At 38.9% G+C, this 21,332-nt stretch overlaps 1 protein-coding gene across 1 annotated transcript; it reads right to left on the bottom strand.

Moving 5' to 3' along the window:
• Positions 1 to 3,963: 3,963 nt before the first annotated feature.
• On the bottom strand, positions 3,964 to 21,065 carry RUVBL1 (RuvB like AAA ATPase 1). The gene is made up of 11 exons (XM_040568843.1): positions 20,854 to 21,065; positions 20,119 to 20,205; positions 19,376 to 19,508; positions 15,315 to 15,466; positions 13,912 to 14,001; positions 12,911 to 13,060; positions 11,571 to 11,634; positions 10,142 to 10,340; positions 8,089 to 8,191; positions 4,868 to 4,959; positions 3,964 to 4,539 (listed from the first exon to the last, which is right to left on the bottom strand). The coding sequence occupies exons 1-11, from the start codon at positions 20,992 to 20,994 to the stop codon at positions 4,380 to 4,382; spliced, it is 1,371 nt and encodes a 456-aa protein (XP_040424777.1). The 5' UTR covers positions 20,995 to 21,065; the 3' UTR covers positions 3,964 to 4,379.
• Between the last annotated feature and the right edge of the window lie 267 nt (positions 21,066 to 21,332).

Here is a 21,332-nt window from a genome sequence, read left to right as displayed (position 1 = left end):
CTGGGCTTTAGTGGTCATGCTCTGCCCTTCCTGCAAACTTGGGCTTTGTTCTGTGGTCACAAAAACAAGCAAACAATCCCCCTGTAACAAAACCAAATGAAATGCAAATTTTAACTTAATTTTGAATTAAAATCTCAACTTTTCCATTGAGGCAGCTTGGACCAGTTTTTGAGATGGAAAGGTTTTAGGATAAAGGTTTTAGGATGTGGGGGGTCTTGTTTTGTCTTGACATCAGTGGTCTCCTAGCCAGGTCAGGCCTGCTCGCAGAGCATCTCCTGTTTTCTCATAAAGGTTAAGTGCCTTTGAGATGCTTTTAGCCACAGGGAAACTAAAGACACGACAGTGCCTGACGTCGATATATAACAGGGAGGGGGAATCAACTTCCAGTCGCCAACGCACCGTGGCATCTGCATAGGAGGCACGTATACAGGATTTATGGGTGTCCACGGTCTCAGAGCAGGATCTGAGCGTGGCACTACTCTATGGCTGAGAGGAAATCACAGCTTATAATATTCAACTGGTTACTATAACCCCCACCTAGCCCAGGTTTAATATTAGAACTATTTTTCACATTGAAACTGAAATAGTACAAAATATGGGCTTGCTGTAATTGTTGTTAGATTATGTGTCACCCTGATAAGATGTAACAAATATTTTCCTACACAGCAAGGCCCGTTTCCCTGCGTGTAATGGATGGAGAAACTTCTCATAGTGTGCAGGCAATCGGTCGTAAAAACTTCGCTTAGAAGATTAATGCAAGAAGTGCAACCTTTGTGGAAAATAGGACAAAAAGAATTAAAATAATGGTTTGTCTTTTTGCATTTAATATTAATACCCAAACTTCTTTGGTGGGAATGTTTCTTGCCGTATGTGCCTTCCCATTTCAAGGGGCAGCTCTGTCAAATAAGTATTTCTATTTTTTCTCATGATCCTTCATCAGTAGCTGTTGTATATGGTGTAGTGATTCTTTCAGCAGAACTATTTTTATCAGTAATATGAAAGACTATTTTCATGGGCAAAGCTTTGACACCAATAAGTCAGCTGGACGTCACTTAATAGGCTAGATAAACATTCGCTCACCATTTAGGGTAGAAGGATTTTCCCTTTATATCACAGCTTTATGTCTTTGGTAGACACTTAATGGCTGTTAGAGAGATGGCACGCTCAGGAGAGTCCTCCAGAGCCGGTGCAGAGACGAGGTAGGGGCTTTCTTGCTGCCGTACAAACATTAACGCAAGCAGAAGTGAAAAATCAGGCCCTCGTCACAAGCTAATTTGCACCAAGTCCTTCAGTAGCAGTACTGAAGGTGTGAGGAGCACACCAGTGGGTTTGTACCCTTCCTGGGCACACCATTAGGAGGGCTCCTGCTCCGTTCTGTAGGTTATTTCATACCAGCCACTGCTCTGCCATGGAGCCGCAGCTCTAGCCAGCTCCACCTGTCTAAGGATGGTCTTATGTGATGAAGCCTTTTTTTTTTTAAACAGCTGAAGGGTTGGGAAAAATGCCAATTTAGATTCATTGCTGCTGCTTTTTTCTTTATATTTTATCTTCCCTATGTGTATTTTAAGATATTGTTTTCTCGCAAAAGTACACTTCTGTTCCTGCAGCTGGTCTCAAGTGACAGGTACCATCAGTCATGGAAGTCAGCTATCAAATTAGGGTCGGATAGCAACTGCTAATTTTCAGTGTGTGGCGCAAGGTTCACTTCTTGGGTCTTTGCTTGATACCTGAGGTCTGGTAGGCTATCCAGCTCGAGTTTTACAGAGGCTTCCTTGTTCTACTGCTTGTGAGAACTGATGTTTCCTGCCAGCTTTACAGAGCTTGAATTTTTATAATGAACGTTTTGTGAGCAAAGATATAAGTGGTTTGCCAAAGAAGAAACAGTTTCTGCACTCTCCTGCTGCTGGTTGGCAGGGGGAACAGTGGTCTTAAGGTTTTGGTACTCTGGGAGGCACCACCCTTCGCTACCCCAAGATCTTCTGCTGCTGTGCAAGCAGAGCCCAGAATTTATCAGTGAAAGAACCAATGCCATCAAACTCCAATTGAGACTTTGAACAGCTCTGTCATTCAGTATTATTTAGGGCTCAGTCAAACCTCTTTCTAAATTTATCAGTTAGATACTTCAGAAAAAAAAATGAAAGAAAAATGGTGCTCATAACCTTAAATAACAACATTCATCACTGCCAAGAAGGACTTTCAAACTGTAAAAGAAAAAAGTTCACTTTTGACCACGCAGCAGCTTAATCCACTGGGTTTCCTCCGAATGTGCCATAGCACAAAAAAACAGAACACGTCATCCTGCTGCAATAGAAAGATATTGTAGAAACACTGGAAATTAGCGTGATGGTGTATTTGCAATCTTTATTCATTTGGACTCAGAGAGGTCTTTTTAGGTGTGAAAGCAGGATTGTTCCTTGGCCAAAAATATTTGCAGATAAACAAAAAAATAATTCATTAAATATCTCTGTCACTGCTGTTTAGTTGCAGATGTAGAGAAGAGAGTAGATAAGATTATTTGAAGTGCAAAAGCTAATTAGGGTTGGCTGACAGTACTGAATTTCACTTTGAAGAATGGGACAGGTTTTTACATGACTGAGATAGCAGAATGTGATCAAAACATTATTAAATCCAAATCATCCAGCTTCCTTCCACTCTTTTTTCCCCCAGAAGTCTCTGCTGTCCAGTCCATTTTTTTTTTTTGAACTGAGAAATCATTAGCCATTTCCACAAACTGCAATTCAGCACAAGGAAGAGACAAGCTGCTAGAGCATATGGGAGTGAGGACAGGTTTTTAGCAGCTAGATTCCTTCCCTAAAAAGATGAGTTTATGCATTGGTTTTAAAAGGCAGAATTCTAAGACTTAACCAGGAAGCGTTGTTATATTTGATACGCAGGAATTAAGCTATGTAAATGAGAAGTATATAAACGTGCATACCATGATTGTCATTTTAGCTTCCCTAACTGCCAGGAACTCTTAAACAAAAAAACTCTGGAAAGCAAGAACAACACAGGTGTTTTTTAATTGAAAAGAAAAATGCAATAGCCAGTGTCTGCCTAGTGCAATGCTACTGAGAGTCGACCAGTGTGAGAAACAAATGATTTTCTGTGAAGGATTTGTGGAAGGTTTAGTAGCCTTATGTTTGATTTTGTCAGAGAGCTTCCTCATTTAGGAATGTGGCTTACATTTTTGATGAGCAAGAGGCATTAACGGAAAACTTATCTTCTCAACTTTACAGTTGCTAAAGAGGAAAAACGTATTTAAAACTGGGCTCCTGTGGCAAGCTATTATTTCTTCCCTCCTCCCTCCTTACCCTAAGAACTACACTTACTTAAATAAGCATATGTAAAATGGTTTAAATCACTAAAGGTTCTAAAAAGAATGTGAGGTTAGTCACGTTACACACATGTATTCCTGTTTTTAGAAAAGAAGGAAGCATGCTTTGTGAACAAGAAACTGAGGCTAAGTTCATAAAGAGTCTGTGCAGAACAGAATTTCAAACTTTAATTATTGGGTTATTCTTATATAAACATGAAAGTTAGCAGAAAGATATATGAATATTAATACATTTTTAGTTTGCAAATTTTTGATTGCACTTGATCAAGAAAGTGGAGAAAGAACATAATGCTTGTCATGTTTAGCTATATTTTTCCATTTTTATTTAATCTGCTTCAAGAAAACTCAAAGAAAGGATAAGGTACTCTAGAAGAAATGCTTTGAGTAAGGTAGTAATTATTCTATATTTATGCATTTTCCAAAACAGTCTTCAGAGAATAAAAAAAAGACCTAGAAAAAAGTCCTTAAGAAGGATACCTTAAGAAAGGTTCTGTTAGTGTATCTTTCATCTGCTGTAAATCTGTTTTCGTTGCAGATCCACTTTACCCATATTTTGCTTTGTGAATTCTAACTTATTTCAACTGTTTCTTTAGGTAGGTGAGCACTCAGGACAAACATAAACAAACTTCCACTATTCATGAAATATTTTATTATAAATCACTTCAGACAAACTTTTCAAAAAATTGTTTATCTGTAAAAGGAAACAGTTTTAAAACAATGTTCTTAAAGAAAATAGACTGTTCTTAAGTATCAACCTCACTTAGAGCTCTTCTGTAATGAAATCTAACAAACAAAACCGATGGGTCAATAGCTATTCATTTCAGATGTACTCATAAAAGGGAGACTAAGATGTTACACATATCACAGAGAATCTTTTTGTTGACAATGAAATAGGAACACTTGCTAGTTAATGCTGGCCTGACAAAGCAGTCCAATATTTAAATATTTTCCAGTCCCAAAAGAGACAAACCATTAACATTTCTTATTAATTAAGCCAGTCCTGGGTAAGGGTTAAAGCCACTTCAAAGCATCTAACATAAGCTCTTCATTTCATGTATTTCTCTTGTTGATCAGCCAAGATTTTTGCTGAGGATTTGGCATCATAGAAAAGTTCATTTATTTCTTCAATATGCTCCTTCTCAATGCTGTCTTTCCCATTAATCTTGGCAAGCAGGTTAGCTGGGGTCAGTAGCTGCACAGCGTACCTGTGATCAAACAGAGATGGACGAATAATTACAATTCAGTTCATCCTAGTGAATTGAATGTACATACGGGTGGGAGATTTGTTAGGAAACACGCAGCTCCATCAGCAGTATTAAAAAAAAAATCTTTAAGATCCTCTAACATGTACACTCCTTAAACAAGGAAGCAGGAGGATTACCAATCTTTTGTAACATCAACACTGTTCTAAATAGACCGCATGTTACTGTATGGGAGAGGGCGGTCTCACTTCCAAGAGAGAATTATCCTACAGTGTTTTTAAAAGCAGTCATACTTAAGATGCAACAGAAAACTGCACTGTGTTCATCTTACCTTAAGGTTGTCTTGGTACCAATTTCCCCTAAATGGTTTAGAGCTTCTTCACTAATATTAATTCCTTCTGTCTGAGCACGAAGTTTTATGATCTGTTGGGATGAATGAATAAGTCAGGTAACAGCCCAAACTATTAGCATGCTATGCTACTTAGCTCAACTTCTAAAAACCCTGTCAGCTTAGAGATGGGATGTGCTATAAAATGAGATGGTATGGAGTTATCCTTGTGTAATTTACCACTGAACTAGAACAGATTTGTGGAATTCTAAGTCTTTGAATAGGTAAATATAATGTTGAAAAACTGATCATCATAAAAGGCAGGTGAAGTAACATCTGGACTACTTCATGATAATTTTGTGTGGTTAGCGAGGTATATACTGTGCTTTTTGTTCGTAGATCAGAACTTAAACAAGGAAATTGGAAAAGCATGCAAGAAGTAGCAATGACAGCTAGAGTCTTGTGGACAGCTACATCAGTTCCCAAGTTTTGTAGTGTATTGCTGCTGTTACACAGCAGAGTTCTTCAGCAATCCCTACAAAAAATACACTCTTCCCTTAGGAACTCACAACACACTTTTTATTCAATTGACAATAAGATAGAAAGTAAATTTTTGATTTATTTCACGAAGATTCACCTATTCCTGCAAGAAGAAAAAAATCACTAAGAAGAATCTAATCTTTCAAGAACAGTCTCAGGCTCGTACCAGTTTGAAGATCTTTACAAAGTTGGAGAGCAAGATATCACCAATAAGCCTGAGCATATAAAGCTGTAACAAAAGTGGCACAAGTCTCTCGGTAGTCCGTATTACCAGCTGAGTGATAAGGGGCAGACTGGATAATGATGTTGTGTTGTAGTGCTGAGATAACTCTGGAACTGCAAGCCTCATATAATACAGGTATTTTTCACTTTGGCAGCTTTGTAAACAAGATATCAAGAAGCACTCGTTTAAATTAAAGCCATAAAAATGCGCCAGGAGAGTCGTCAGGGTAGGCAACAGAGTAAAAGAGTGGTTTGAAATGGTAGGAAGTTGTGCTAAGATATTAATACTGAATATCAGAAATGCTACTGCAAATTACAATTTCAAATTGAAGACTTTTTCCATCTTGTAGATCACCCAAATATCACTTTCTACTCATTGAAATACTGCTACTTTATTCTTCTGCTAGAAACAAGACACCTTAAATGCCACATCTCTAAGAACAACTATTTAAAAAAAAACTTTTTATCTAGCAACTTTGTAGAACCTTACTGAAGGATCAGGGCCTAAGGCATTAACCCAGCAAATACATATATAAACAAGCTTCTGTGAAATAGGAAAAGTGTTTACCAGGTGAAATACATTATGAACAGAATGTGCCAGTTATTACCTCTTCTATCTGATACAAAGGCAAAAAAAAATTACCGCAATATCGGACTAGAATATTCTTATAACAGTGAATTTTCCTAGGACCATTTTCTCCCTGTTTTGGTTGCACTAAGGTAACTGTGGGTCTTGCTCTCTCAGAGCAGAGCTATACAATGGGATTTCTGCTGGTTAGGAACAAACTTTTCAGTACAAGGACAATTCTTGCACTGATAAGCACATCAGTTGTGATAAGGCAAGGAGTCTCACACAGAAACATAACCAGGGGAAATTCTTCCTAGCATGAAAGAAAAATGGGAGCAAAAATAGAGAAATAAATGGACCTCTTACTATCCTCCCTTGCCCCCTCCTCCTCTCAACTGTATTTAGTTACATTCAAGGGTAATAAACAGCTCCTCCTCCTCTCCCAAGAGAAGTCATTCAAAAGCCTTAATTTAAGGGAAAATGAGATTATCTGACTATGGGAACATGATTTATGATAAAAGGCTGTATCTATTTTTAGCTTTAGGAAAAGCTACTGTAAACACTTTTTCCCTCATCCCTGGGGAGGGTGGAAACCACAGCGCTTAGCCAGCTCTTCTGAAAAATCAGCAGTTCAGAAACTAGCTCTTTAACAGTGTATTATCTGCATGATAATACAGCACACTAGATAAGTATTACTTATAACATGTTTAACAAAAAGTAATATGTATATATAGCTCAGAGTGCATATTCCTGCTACCCTTATTGCACAAAATTCACATACAATACAGGGAAGTCTAGACAACAGTCTTTAACATCTCCAGACTAAGCAGAAATCATGCTTTAATATCTGTTTTGTATGCAGAAAATACATAATCGTGTTATTAAAATCACTGGGCTGCTTCTACTACTATCCATACTTTGAAGCATTGAAGTATCCTTTTAGGTACAAAAAAATCATCCCGAGCATGGTTCACAACAGCTGTACACAAAAAGCTCCTCAAACCAAATGAAGTGAAGCTTTGTCTCTACGTTTATATTCGATAAATGCCTCAGCTTCACCTTGGCACTTATCCAGCAGCAGGAGACTATTATCTCGTGACAACGCTCTCCTCCATTGACACTATCTCTTAAATAATACAAAGAATTGACATGATAAACTGTAATGTCTTCTGCATTGTGTCACTTCACTGCATTGAGACGCTAATGAGGGGGATCTTTGACACAGTGCATCATAATGGAACCCAAGCATTATAATCGATACACAATACGTTGTGATGGTCCCACAGGAAAGGTTGCTTCTGCAACATTTACTGTGCTTACATTTCCAAACTTGACTAGAAGCACAAAACTCCTTCCAGTTTCAGGAAACTACTCGATAAGGTTAAAGCTATAGTACAGAGCATGCAGGCAAAAATGCAGCGCGTGAAATTGCATTCTGTAATCTCTCTCGTCTCTCATGTGGAGGAACAGCCTGAGGAGTGGGACCATTGGTCCTAAAATCTAACACTTCACCTTGTAACAACAGAAAAAGAACCATCTCCTGGAACCTGCAAACTCTATGGAAAGCACAGCGGTGCAAGAGAGGTGGTCAGCTAACAATTCACGGCATTTCATGCAAGTGAGATGTCACTTTCAGCTCTAGAGGTGTTTACCAATATAACTCATCAGTGGATGGCAATCCAACAAAAAAGTGCATGCAAAGTCTTAACCAGCTTATTCTCAATGGTTACTGAAGTAGCATGTATTTAGGAAGCGGGGTAAGCTTTCTGGCACAAACCCTGCTGACCATACAGATTCAAATAGCTCTATAGCAACAGAATATACAGAAACATAGCAGTTATCCCAAGAGACTAGAATTCCAGGGACTTTTAGAAGCTCTTTAAAATGTTTATACCTGCTTCATTTCTTGGGGTGTATACAGCATGGTTCGGATAATCATCACTCTGTCCAGCAGGTCCAATGGTATTCCATGAGGAGACACTACATCCTCTGTGCCTCTAAAGGAGAAACCAAACAGAAATGGATCAACTACTGCTCTGAGTTCAGTACCTTGATTTGACTCAAATCAGTAATAGCAGACTACACATCCACTAGTTTCCAATTCTTATGTCTTCCCATACAGGCACGTTCTGCAGGTACAGACAGGAAACAGTCTAGTTTATACTGGACAGCCTGAAGGAAACAAATACTATTTCTGGAACTCTTAAAATGTCACTCAGAAATAGTCTGAGGTGGTGCTTTTCTACATGTTTCTCTTCATTACATCTTATACAATACAGTCTTAGCTAATGTTCCAAAGTATCTTCCAGAGAGGAACAACTCATTAAGTTGTTCACCAATATCAACAGAAATTACATCCACTATCACTAATTGGGAGAACATTCTCTCTTCCAGAACAAGTCATTACTTCGTTCAGTATTTCCCTCACCCGTCCAGCCACCGCAGTGGTTTTACATTACATGCTTGCAATCCACCAAATTAAGAGGTGGAGATCTGTGCATGAAGGATAGAGAAGGATCTAGACCCCCAACCATTTTGTTTGGCATAAAACAGGCAACAGCAAAGTCACAGGCACATCTACTCTGCTCTTCCAAGACAACCATGAATTGCTGTGAAGTCAAGAATGAAAGACAGCCACATTTCATGAGACCTATGGAGATCACAGGTGAAAATGGTAAAGTGCTGGTAAGACAACTACAGTTCTAAATTCAGTGCCAACCTTTAAGCATTTCATCTTTTGTTGCAGTTTTCTATGGGAGACAAATCAAAATGCCCTGCAATCGTCTCCTGCTGTACTCTTGAGTAGATGGTGGTGTTCTGAATCAATTAATTCTCTTATGAGTTTAAAACTCAGCTACAATTAATTCTTTCCTTTTAAGAGCCACCAATAGGTGAATCAGAGCTTCACCAGCTATGTGAGATAGTTGATACAGTGAAGACCTTCCTTTTAAGGGATTTAGTTTACCAATACTTGATACAACTATTATATGGAAAACTTCCTTTCTTAAATGACATGTTCCTGTCAGTCCATGCTGACAGAGCTGTTTGTTCTATTTTTACGAGGCAGCCTTTTCATGCCTTTGTAAAAAGAGCACAGCAACATCCACCTCAAACATTTCTGAAGAGCTTATCACCTTAACTTCTAAGCAATGCAAACAAAGAAAGATTAATACCAGATGAGCCAGTAAGAGTGAAAGGAATAGCTGGTTACACAGCTGAATTAAATCAATTTAAAGAGTTGCAATCATTGCTAATGACAGCTTGTTTAGACATCATTTGACCTAGACCACAAATTAGCAGTAAAACTTCAGGAAGAATCTGAAAGAGGAGAGCACTTTTACTGAAAATGCAAAGAATGCATTGTGTGGGTGCAAAATACTGAAGCAGAGGCACGAATTGGAGTGGAGATGAAAAATAAGTTAGTTGGCAAAGCTGGAGAAACAAAAATCCAGACAAATATAGTAGGAAAGAATGGAGAGTGGGGAGAGGCTGAACTGTGATATGCTTTAACAGTAAGAACAGGAAGCTGAAGTCTGATGCAACAAGGATAGCAAACAGTGAAGTTATCCAGAAGCAGGAAACAATATTAGAGATTTGTAGCTCTGGTGCTTTTGATGTCCCTAATGCACAAGCAAGAGATGTGTTGAGGTATCCAAAGAGAAAGGTAAGTGTAACAGAACACCCAGGAAACAGACAATTCAGAGGCTGTTAGAGAAAAGGAAGGATTCCATTCTGCTTTATTTAAGTCAGTCTGGCGTGAAGTGCTTTTCCCCTCATGAAGCTCATGAGCAGTTCTGGAGCACTAATGCAGCTTGCAACCCATGCAGGATGTTACCACAGATGTCAGTATCTGAGACAAAAGCCTTCAAAGATCATAAACTCTGCTGACATAGCTCACTCCATGGTTTATGGACTGATGATACTGGAAAATTCAACTTTAGACATACCTGATAACACAGTTTCCTCGATTGGAAGCAAAGATGACAATGGGGGAAATAGAAGATTCCAGTGCTCGGTGCAGGTACGTGAAACATTCAATATCCAACATGTGAACCTCATCTACAAACAGTACACCTGGGACCAGCTCTGCAATGCCTTGATCAATGTATTTATTTACCACTTTATTTATTTCTCCTCGAAGTTTATCTACAAGAACCAAAAGAAATTGTTAGTTATTCTGCTAGTGATCTATAGGTCTCTATGAAAGACTTAGAGTAACATTCCCCTTGAAATTTTAACGGATTGGTTTTTTACTGCCACAGAGTAAATCTCTGTGATACCAAAATGATGCGGCATTTAAGACTAAACTAAGATTCGTGATTTCACTCCTGTATTGTAGAGACATCTGTGCATCAAACTATTCCTAAACTGAATGTATAGCACTTAACTGAAGCAGTCTGTTCTCTCTCTCTATTACCTTGTGAAACACTACGTCAGAGGAAGAAAAGAAAAAGTCAGCCAAACCTCAGTTTAAAACATGAAGCTTAACCAAGTTTCCAAGCATGGGTGAAGAGAACATTACTGAAAGAATAAAATATTCCTACTGTATTTCAGCAAGACAGTTCTTTTAAACAATTATATGTGCATGTGCATTATATATATATAGGGCTATATAAAAATTCTGTCAACATTTGGATCTCAAAGTCCTGCAAGATGTTATGTGGATAAATCTGACTTCAGAATAAGCAAAGTGACCTCTGGAACAGAAGAAAAACTTCAAAAGAGCACCATTCCAGTTAAATATTGAAGAAGACTTTGATCTAAATTTATATAGTCACTTACTGAAACATTTCTTTCAAAGCAAAAAAGAGAATAGATCTTTCTGCAGATCTTTTTTCCTTCCATGATCTGTAGGTAGGAAAACAGCAGTGCACTTAGAACATCAAGTCAAAATGCAGCTGCTATAGAGGAGTCCAAACCAAACCAAGGTCTTTAGAAGCCTTTTCTTCTGCTCCACAGAAACACTGCATAGTTGCTTCACATACAAATGCACCCTAAGTTTTTTAGATTTGGGGGGGGGATCTGTTTGGATCTCAGTGTGGCTATAGAAAAATATGAACTATGCACCCTCTGGGAGCAATGTTTTGAGAAGGGGGATGGCACTACCTTTCTGACCTCCTTCTCTCCAAGAAGACGGGTGCAGAGCACAGTATGTAGTTTGAAACTATGTATGTGAACCAATAGCATGTTGGTACTCTTTCCAGCTATTGCAATTGTGGCAGTTTTATCACTGCTCTCTGAAATCTGAATATTTTTGAATAAATATTATGAAGGCTTTCATCATTAGAGATGTCATGTGAATAACATGATTTTTAATTCTTTTTGAACTAGCGAACATATAGGTTATGTTGGTCTGGAAATATGATGGATTCATACCGGTAATTTCAGTTTTCTTAGGCTTCATCAATTGACCCATCATAGAAAGGATGTCTTGCCCGCCCTAGGAAAAGAAAGTTACAGGTCAACTATGAAGTCTTCTAGTGAACACAAACAATGAGAATTTAAAAAACTGGGAACTGGTTAAAGAAGTTGTTTCTTACACTTAACCTGATACTTTATTTCATCAGTGGTTGATAACTTGCCAAAGGGTAGGTAACTTTATCACAGTGGTATTCTAACAGATTAATTATCCATCTCCTCACTCTTTCTTTAGCCTTGCTTATTTGGAGTGCATAAAAAATCAAAATGAGATATCCTCTTTTAAAAAGTGTAACAGAAGCTCATTAAGAACTGAAAACATCATCAGGGAACACAGAGACTTGGGATGGCCTGTGTGCACTGTAACTGTTCAACCTATCAACACAATTATGCTGAGTTTTAACACTTTTTAATTCTTCAATTTTATCAGGTAAATGATTTTGTTGAAAAAAGTGGAGTAGGTTAAGGGGTTGTAGAATCACAACACAGGAGTGTAAGCCTTTAAACACAGTGAAACACAGTGGCTTTTATGACAGATGGAGTTTCCTCAATACCGAGTCTATGTTAAGATACAGTAAAGAGTAGTTCCGTGTTTTTTTGTTTTTTTTTTGCTGAAGCGCATTCAGAACTCTAGTGAAAATCACAAGAAAGTTTAATGAGAGGTTATGAAATATTTCTGAAGGAAGCAGGGACATTAACAGAATCTACAGCAAAGTCAAAAATACTTTGTGATCATTTATCATAGCACTTGCAATTTCTATTTCATGGCCACAAAGCCATAGCTACAGAGAAGAAATTAATCTGTGTTCATGGCTTTCAATAAATAAAATTATGCAGATCTGTCTGCTGCTACCTCACATCTCTCCTTATAGAGAGAAAGATGTAATCTTTTTCTCTGGTCAAGAGGAGCAACCCATTCAGCTTTTTTTGCAGTGGATGGGGCACAGTGGTATGTGGAAGGAGAGAGACAGGTCTAGATTATGCTTTAACTGTGAAGGTAGCAGATCCCAAATATCTATGTGGAAGTTCCTCTGACAAATATTCCTAGGTGAATCCTAACCTAGCAACCGCCTCTTTGACCTGGACAGAAGGGCCAAAGAGACAGCCAACTGTAGTAGGACCTCTCTGCAAACACAGAGGAGAGGTAGAGTGGCCTTCAAGATAACACCTACCGCTCTTCCTACTGAAGGTAATTTAGGATATCTCAAAGCTTTCTGCATCCCCTTGATTATTTTAAAAGCCATCAAATCTATGTAAAATATTTTTCCTGTAAAAACTTCATCTGTGGAATCAGGTACCTGAGGTCGAGCGTTGGCCACATCCAAGTCATGCAGGGTGACATCCTGAATAATTTCCTTTTTCTTGTGCACATCACCCTTTGGCAAGGGAACATACTCTTCAGCTTCAAGGTCGAATTCCGTAGCATACGTATCACACCTGCCTTGCCTCTGGAGAAAAGCAAAGAAGAAAAACCCAGGTATAGAATTGGTTTCAGTGCCAAAACTTGAGTGACATAAACTTGATAAAGGGCTTGGTTCACAGTTCCAGTACTGAAAAGCATCAGTCTGACAATTCAGACATCCCACTCCCTGCTTTAGCAACAAGCATACACTGTATCTACTGATCAAAGCTCAAAAACTCTGGTGAAATGCACCTGATATTTTAGCAGTAAGAATATTCCACTCCTCTCTCTCTCCTCTTCTTTTAACTGTATGCAATTCTTGCTAAAGGACAAATCCAGCAGATTAGCTAGAGATTGGGAGAACTGTTCAAGACTCCTTTGTAGATGGGTGATTTATTATATGATACAAAATATTATGCTCATCCATTAAACAGCAAGTATCGCTGTATACTACTTTCTAAATCAGATATGAAAAGAATGCTAACTAATGCAGTATTCCCTTCTACATGTATATATCTTGTGGAGAAAATACCAGAGCGATAAAAGAAAGATTAAATACACTGCACATGTCAGCCTGAAAATGACTAAAGTTGCTTGGGTTTTTTTCCCCCTTCCCTTAAAGATGTTTTGATCTTACAGAAAAGAAAACTCATCCAGGCAGCATCAGTGATAGCTTCCTTGCCAGATGACCTCAATTGTGAACCAGATGACCATGCCCTTTCAGTGCAACAGATATTTTTCTTTATAGATAAGGAAAACACTGGGCTCTTATTAAAACATTCACGTAACCATTTCACGTCAATTAAGCTTAACAAATTGGAGAGCTTTTTAACAAAGGCAGAGAAAGACCTGCAAGAATACATCCACCTGCATAAAAATGCAGAACTTTTATCTTACCTTGACGGCTCCGCTGTTTGCTTCAATATAAATAACATCGCCAGTTTCCACTCGTTCCTTCTGCAAGCTTTCAAAGATGCTTGGGTCCAGCTGGAGACAAACATCACGATTGGTCAAAACAGTTCCATATTGTTATGGTAATGGAGGAAAAGAAGCTTAGACTAAAGCTCACTCCTATCAGGCAAAATTAAACTGCAACTCCACCCCCCCGAAATACCTCATAGGATTTTATAAAGCTGTAAGACCTGGAGTACTGGTAGAGTACAACTTAGTCTCTATTGTAAAATCTGAAAGAAGATGCACAAAACTTACTTTCTTACATAAAAATACCTGTCTAAAGTGACATTAAGAGCCAAAAACATAATGATAATGATTGCAGTAACAAAGTATGCCTTTGTGTAATGTGACAATATGTTTATACCTAGGATGTGGTGCTTCACTTGCTTTCTAGCAAAACCTTTACCAAAAACTGGCTATTGCACTGGCTTATGCTACTTGATCTCTCGAGTCTGCATCCTCTGTGGAGCTGGGTGAAGGGGAGCGGATATGGAATACGTTAGATGCTATTGTTTCTCTTAGTACATATTTATTCATTTTTGCTCTACGTTTTCTTGTTTTCAGAGTGAACAAATGGAAGATGATGCTTAACAACAGAGACAGCATTCAGTTCTCTCACACTCTAACTGACAGGGAAATTAAACAATATGGACAGAGACTTGTACAAGAAAACAAAGGGAAAGTGGGTCTGAGCTGGCAACATACCAGCTCAATTTCTAGTTCTCTATCACATATTCACTAGAGCATATCTCCACACATAGAAAGAAGGGATGCGACAGAAAGAACAATCCATACTGAAGCAGGCAAAATTTCCCAAAACCATCCTCAAAAATTCAATTGTGTATCAGGAAAACAAAAAACAGACGAATTTTCTTGCACATTCGCTGTCATGAACACAAAGTTACAACTACAGTCAGTGTGAGCACATCGTAGACTGAGGCAGGTCACAGCTCAGATTCTCAGCTACGCCTATTTTTTCTGTGATGCTAGTAATGCTGCAAAACTGCATCAGAATCTGTTCCTGCTAAGCTCTCCTTTAGCGCACTTGAACATGCATGAGTGGGTGTTGACAAACAGAAAAATAACAGGAACTGTTGATTGAGTGATGGGATTACCCCTCATTTCAATGGGTAGGAGAAAAGACTAACAACTAAATAATCTCTACAAAGAGCAGATAAACATATATCCTCCGGAGTAGGATAAAGTTGTCTAGCAAAACAGTCTCCTGGCATCATTATTCTACACAAATGGGGATCAAGAGCTTAAAATACAAATAAGAACTGCTAAAAACAGAAAACACAGGTATGAAATTCTTAAGGAAATTGTTGAGACTCTACTGTACATACCTTCAACTGTTTGGTTCCCTTTGCAGTTTTGAGTCCTATAATTACATGGCTGATGGTTTTGCCGTAACCCCCCATAGGATTTTCAGTCTCACACGGAGTTAGTTCTGTAACTTCTCCCTCATAAACCTCCTTGGTCTCTTTAATCCTCAATCCTGCAAGAAATTGTTTGGAATAGACAAATCAATGGCCGTAAACACTCAAGAGTCTGCTGCGCTAATGCCAACAAATTTTAACATATCATTAGGGTCCATTACATTTAATGGGATTTTTTTTTTATTTTCAGAAGTTGAAAGATCAGTCATAATTCTCTTCTTCAACGGAAAATGAGAATACTCATCCTGGGTAATGAGAGGGAAAGCTCAGCCCAAGTTCTGTCTTGAAAAGCAGTTTAATAAACTCTAAAATTGTTTTCTTTTTGCCCCTTATTACTAGTTCTTGAAGCAAACGTCAGTATCCTCTCTCTTTTCCCTCCCCTCACAGAGATTTGCTGCCCTACATTAAAGATAAAAAAAAATCATAAAAATTCTGAAACTAAAGATCAGTGACGCTAATGTAACTAGGAGTTTTACATAATTTTCATACTATCAGAAAAGTTCTGCTAAGTCAGGAAAGAGAAGAAAAATAAGTAACTATAAAAAAATTTAAATTTTAGCAACTAAGTTAAAAATAATAAATTGATTAACAGTTATGTTAGAACCTCATAAAATTAAGAAAAGCTTAACACATCCTTAAAATATTTGTCAAGTTAATAGCAGAAGGTGAGCTAGGTGAAGTTTAACAGGATTTGTTATAATGCAAATTTAAAACTATTTCAAAAGAGGTGACGTTGACATTGTTACTTTGCTGTTTTTCAGATAGTTAAGAAATCATCACAGTATCTGAGTATCTTGTATTCTTGTCACAACTATTGTAATGGACTAACAGTTGTTTTAAACTGATAAATAATACGGAACGGTTAGACTGTCCCAAAGAAAAAGCATTGTCATCACCACCCCTACAATTATGCAGATGTTCTAACTACATAAAAGTTCAAAGAACCCACATCTGAAGAGACTCTATAAAGTATTTTATGAGAGACATATGCCATACCAAAAATAATGAATGGGCTGTAACAAGATATAAGGAAGTCATCCTGCCCAGTCTGAGGCTATTAGGACTTTATAAAACTTTCCTTGTTCCTCAACTTTTCATTTTACTTTGAAATAGATCAGACACTTCACCAGTAATCTTGAGTTGCTGATAGGGAAATAGAAAGAACTGACAAATATGAGTCTGTCTCCCTCTACTGGACCCAAATCAAGAATAGGATTTGAAATGTGAGAAATAGGTTATTTGTGGACGTGATAATTTCTTGGTATGAAGTATTTGCTTTCTCTTATTTAGCACTATGTAAGAAGTTCTATACAAAGTTAATTTTTAACATGTTTTTCTGGTATGTCAAACCATCGCACAAAAAAATAATGAACCTTTGAGTTATAAAACTGTCCTAGACAAGGCTGTATCCCATAGGTTACATATCCAAGGAATGTGAAGTAATATGGGAAACTGTATCGCAAAACCATTGGTGGTGAGAAATGGACATTCACAGGCTTGTTTTTCCTTTTTGCTTTGTTTTTAAACTTTCAGCACAAGCACTATTCTGCTCCCACAAACTGCAAGCCATTCATGCTTGTGGTAAGTTTTGTATGTTCCTAAAGTACATCTTCCAGTTTCACTTTGTCTGAAAAGAAGCAGATTCACATGCTCAGAGTCTGCTCCACAACACAAACCAGAGCTGAGCCAGCAAAGATAACCCAGAGACTTGTTTCAAAAGCATGCCTCTAATTTAAACTGATGTGTTCACATAGATGTGTCCATAGAAAATATTTACAGTTTAACATGATCTAAGCAAAGGTAATCATGTTCTGAATTTGCTGATTATCTTTTGTTTTCACATCAATTTGCATTTATCAACTATAAATTTCACTCTTAAATGAGCTCTAACTTAAACAGAGACATCTACTTACAAATCTGAAGCATGAATCTAAGAAGAAAGTTGTAGAATGGTTCATGTTTGGGCTCAGTAGCACTCTATGTATGAACTTAAACAATGCTTGTTTGATTTACTGGCAGCTACAATTTGGAGATACAGGGAATGGACATGCTGTTCAACGGGCTATTCCAGTAGTTATTCATTACTGTGACTGAGCTTGTAACATTAGCTACTGTCATCATCCTTGCCAGCTGCTAATAAGCTCTACATGATATTAATCCCTCTCAGCTGAAGTGGTTTTTGTTTTTAAAACCTGTACAATTCCATGTTCTCATTTCCCACTCTATATTTTTATGTTTCTTACATGCAATAATCTATCTGCTATACATTAAACAGTGCCTGGCCGTTAGAGAATGTCAAGTCTGTTATTAAATGACTCACAACAAAAATTCTGAAAACTCTGAATTGCCCTTTTCCTCGTACAGTGATGTGTTGAAACATGTCAGATTCTCTTGTTTCCAGGGGAAAAAAAAAAAAAACTAATGCTAACATCCCTGATAATTTTTATAAATTGAGGTGTCCAAACGTACTGAAAGTAAAATGCATAATAGGAGCAACAGATGATATATATAGAACCTGCTAGTAAGGTATCATATAAAAAAAAATCAGGTATTGATTGACATGAATTGATTTTTTTTTCTTGCACATAGTCACAGCTAACAGTGCATTGTGCATACAAAATCCTTTTTTAGAACATGCACCCTTTTAAAGTATTTATTTACCAGGCAGGGGATCTAAAACCTAACTGAGATTTAAACATGACTGGAAAGTGTTCCATTTTGAAAAACAATGGATACTAGTCCTTTAAAATATTCTTTTTACACTGATAAAAACATTCAATAAAGGTTGTGTTATGAAAATGTGACAGAGAATTCAACACAAAGGAATAAAAGAAGTTCCATCTTTCATTAACACCAATATTTGTTTAGAAGTGTCTCTCTACTGACATTCAGGGAATGCAGGGGACTGACAACGTATCTGGCTGTTAACCTGAGAGAGTTAAAATACTGCTATCTCTACAAATGACAACATGGATGGCAGAAGTTTCATCTGTTGGTTCAAGTTTCCAAACCTCTGACAGGGAACTTCATCACATCAAGGAAATATTGCAGACTACTCAGCCTCTGGCTTCCCTCCCCCAGGCCCTGCCAGACTCACGGTAACTAGAAGACCAGAGACTACTGAAAGTTGCTTTCTTATAAGAGTCAATGGACTACTTTTGTTTGGTTGCAGAGCTGAGAGACATCTTCACTGCCATCAAATACTCGGATGAAGTCAGAGGGGAAACATGGTACAGAAACCAGGAAAATTAACTGTTAATATGTCCAGTGTTTTGGTTAGGCTATCTTCAGGCAATCCTCATACAAACAAGGGCCACTTTAACTGCATTTATCAGCTGTCAGCAAAGATCACCTAAGAGATTTTAGGTACTTAGTAAGGTTGTGTTGTAAATTGGTTAAATTTGCATTGAGCTTGTACAAGCACTCTAGAATTGAGGAAGATAACTGAGGAAGATATTAAGTTAAGGTATTTATTTTGCTGGCACGGAATTTCCTCTGGGCTCGCTGTTACACTAAGTCAGGCTAACACTGCCATTTGGGAGTCCCTGAAGAAGGCTGTTTGCTTAATAGCATAAAATCACTAAAATAAAAAAGGAGAGACCATTTTGCTGTCTACAAGTATTTCTGCTAACGTAAGAAACTAAAAATAAGTTTTCTTTCATATTTATGCAGCCAAAGGCAAAAGGCGATGGACCTGGAGGATGAGAAGAGACTCTGGGGAAGCAGAGTAAACCAAAATAACTGTGGGACACAACCATTAAATTGTGGTTTATATCCAGAGAGCCTTACCAACTCCACTAAGTGTGGGAAGAGATTCAGCAAATTAAGATCAACACTGAAAAAAAGAATATACGCCATGATCTGGAAACCACCGTGACCACTGAGAAAATCTTCCTTTTCAGATGACTGGAAAAAAAACAACCAAGTATCATGCAAATATTTAATTATTCTGCTTTTCTGAAACTTACCAATTGCCCGTCGGAAGTTTTCCATTAGAACTTCTGTTTTCTTGATCTCAGTGGAATAGACTTCACTTCCAACCATAGGACAAAAGGGAACTTTACTGCCTAGTTCCTGAGCAATAGCTAAAGCCAAAGCAGTCTTAAATAGAAAAATAAATTATGCATTTAATTTGTGTAAGGATGAACACAGAACTCTTTCTGCACAGAGTTAACTTTCCATCTATCAACTACCAATGTTAGATCTGTTCTGTCTGTCAGATATTTCTCATACATAACAAGCCCCCTCCTCCACAAAACAAATTAGACAGACATTAAGTGACATTTACCAAAGATATATAAAACACCTTAATGGAACAATACTGGACATTTGAATTTAACATCTGATACAAATGCCTGAAGCCTGAAATAGCACGAGGGAAAAAAATAAACAAAGCAAAAACTATCTAGGCTGTTATACTAAAATTAATTTTGAAGCCTCTTCTTAAGAAACCACACCACCTATGTGTTTATAACCTACACAGGGTGTCCTCATGCTAATGATGCCTGAACACACCAGTCGATACAGCCATCGTTAATGACATGGCAAAAATCAAAACATAAAGTGGGGAAACACATCAGTACTTTAATGCAAAAGAAAATCCAGTAGATGAAAACAATATGTAACCACTACCCCAAAATGGTTTGGACAAGAAATAAAATTAAAATAGATTTTGGAATACTTTATTCTGTATAAATAAGGAAAATAATACCTTGCCAGTTCCAGGAGGTCCTGCCAACAATACAGCTCTACCAGCCATTTTCTTGCTTTTGATTAATTCCACTATAACCCCGCAAGCCTATAGGTTAAATAAGTATTTACATTGTTAATAACAATATTGCTGTAATATTTTTCATTCCAGTAACAGTAGAAGCGTTAAGAAAAATTAGGTCATGTGAACCTATTAAAATAAAGAGAATTTCAATGTTATGTATTCAAAATGGAGGCAAGATCAGAAAAAAATACTTCCCACAGTTATTTCATCTAGCACGCTGAAAAAATAATAACCAAAGACAGCAAAACTCAAACTTCAGAGCACAGCATCCTTTCACCCTCTCCGCGCTGCAGGCATATATCAGGGTATAAGAACAGGCATGTATCAAAGTATATAAAAATAAAGCAAGAAACGCGGTTTGGGCCTTCGGAACAATTCGCTAAAGCACTCCCCGAGGGCCGGATGCAGAGCTGAAAAGGAAGCCCCAAACCCCACCTGCAGCGCTTCTCTGGCTGTTGGCGCGTTTTTACTGCCTCTGGCACCTTAATTCTTAGGCTTAAGGCGCACAAGACCGCAGCCACCGCAGGGCGATCAAGGAGGAGCCCGGAGCGCCCCGGAGCCAAAAGCCCAGAGCCACAGGGCGACAAAACCCAGAGGCCGGCCGGGGGCTGCCGCCCGGCCTCCCCTCAGCTCAGGAGGAGCCAGGATCGGGGCCTCCCCCCCCCGGCTCACCTCCCTCGCGTTCTCCTGCCCCACCAGCCCGGCCCCCGCCGGCTTGGCGGTGCCGCTCTCGTCCAGCCCCAGCCCCTTGACATGGCTGTGGGCGGCGATGCGCTGCGTCTTGGACGTGCTCTTCACCTCCTCGATCTTCATGGCGGCCCCGCTCCCCTCCGCGCCTCAGCGCCGCACGCGGCCCGCCCGTTGCCAAGGCGCCCGGCCGCCTCGGCCCGCCCCGCCGCCGCCATTGGCCCGCCTGCCGCCGCTCTCGGTGGTGATTGGCTGAGGTGACTGCCCGTCGCAGTCAGGGGGGTGCGTTGGGGTTTAGCGTCCGCCTCGGCGCTTCCCGGTGCGCCGCTGTGAGGGGCCGGCGGCGCGCGGGGGCCGGGGGGAGGTGGGCCGGGGAGAGGGGGTGAGGCGGCTTCTCCTCGCCCGGGGGTCGTGGCCCGGGTCTGGGTGAGGGCTGGGGGCGCTGCTTTTCTCCTCGCCACAGG

The sequence above is a fragment of the Cygnus olor genome, chromosome 10 (assembly GCF_009769625.2).
Source record: "Cygnus olor isolate bCygOlo1 chromosome 10, bCygOlo1.pri.v2, whole genome shotgun sequence".
NCBI lineage: Eukaryota > Metazoa > Chordata > Aves > Anseriformes > Anatidae > Cygnus > Cygnus olor.
This window is presented reverse-complemented; position numbering and strand designations above follow the sequence as displayed.

What these genes read in the sequence shown, in the direction of transcription:
- RUVBL1 (XM_040568843.1), bottom strand. Translation starts at nt 20,994, where the DNA reads ATGAAGATCGAGGAGGTGAAGAGCACGTCCAAGACGCAGCGCATCGCC. An exon ending in CGAGGAAACTGTGTTATCAG is followed by an intron (nt 8,192 to 10,141) that starts GTATGTCTAAAG and finishes TTTCTCCTTTAG; the next exon opens with AGGCACAGAGGATGTAGTGT. An exon ending in CACCCCAAGAAATGAAGCAG is followed by an intron (nt 4,960 to 8,088) that starts GTATAAACATTT and finishes TCATCCCAACAG; the next exon opens with ATCATAAAACTTCGTGCTCA.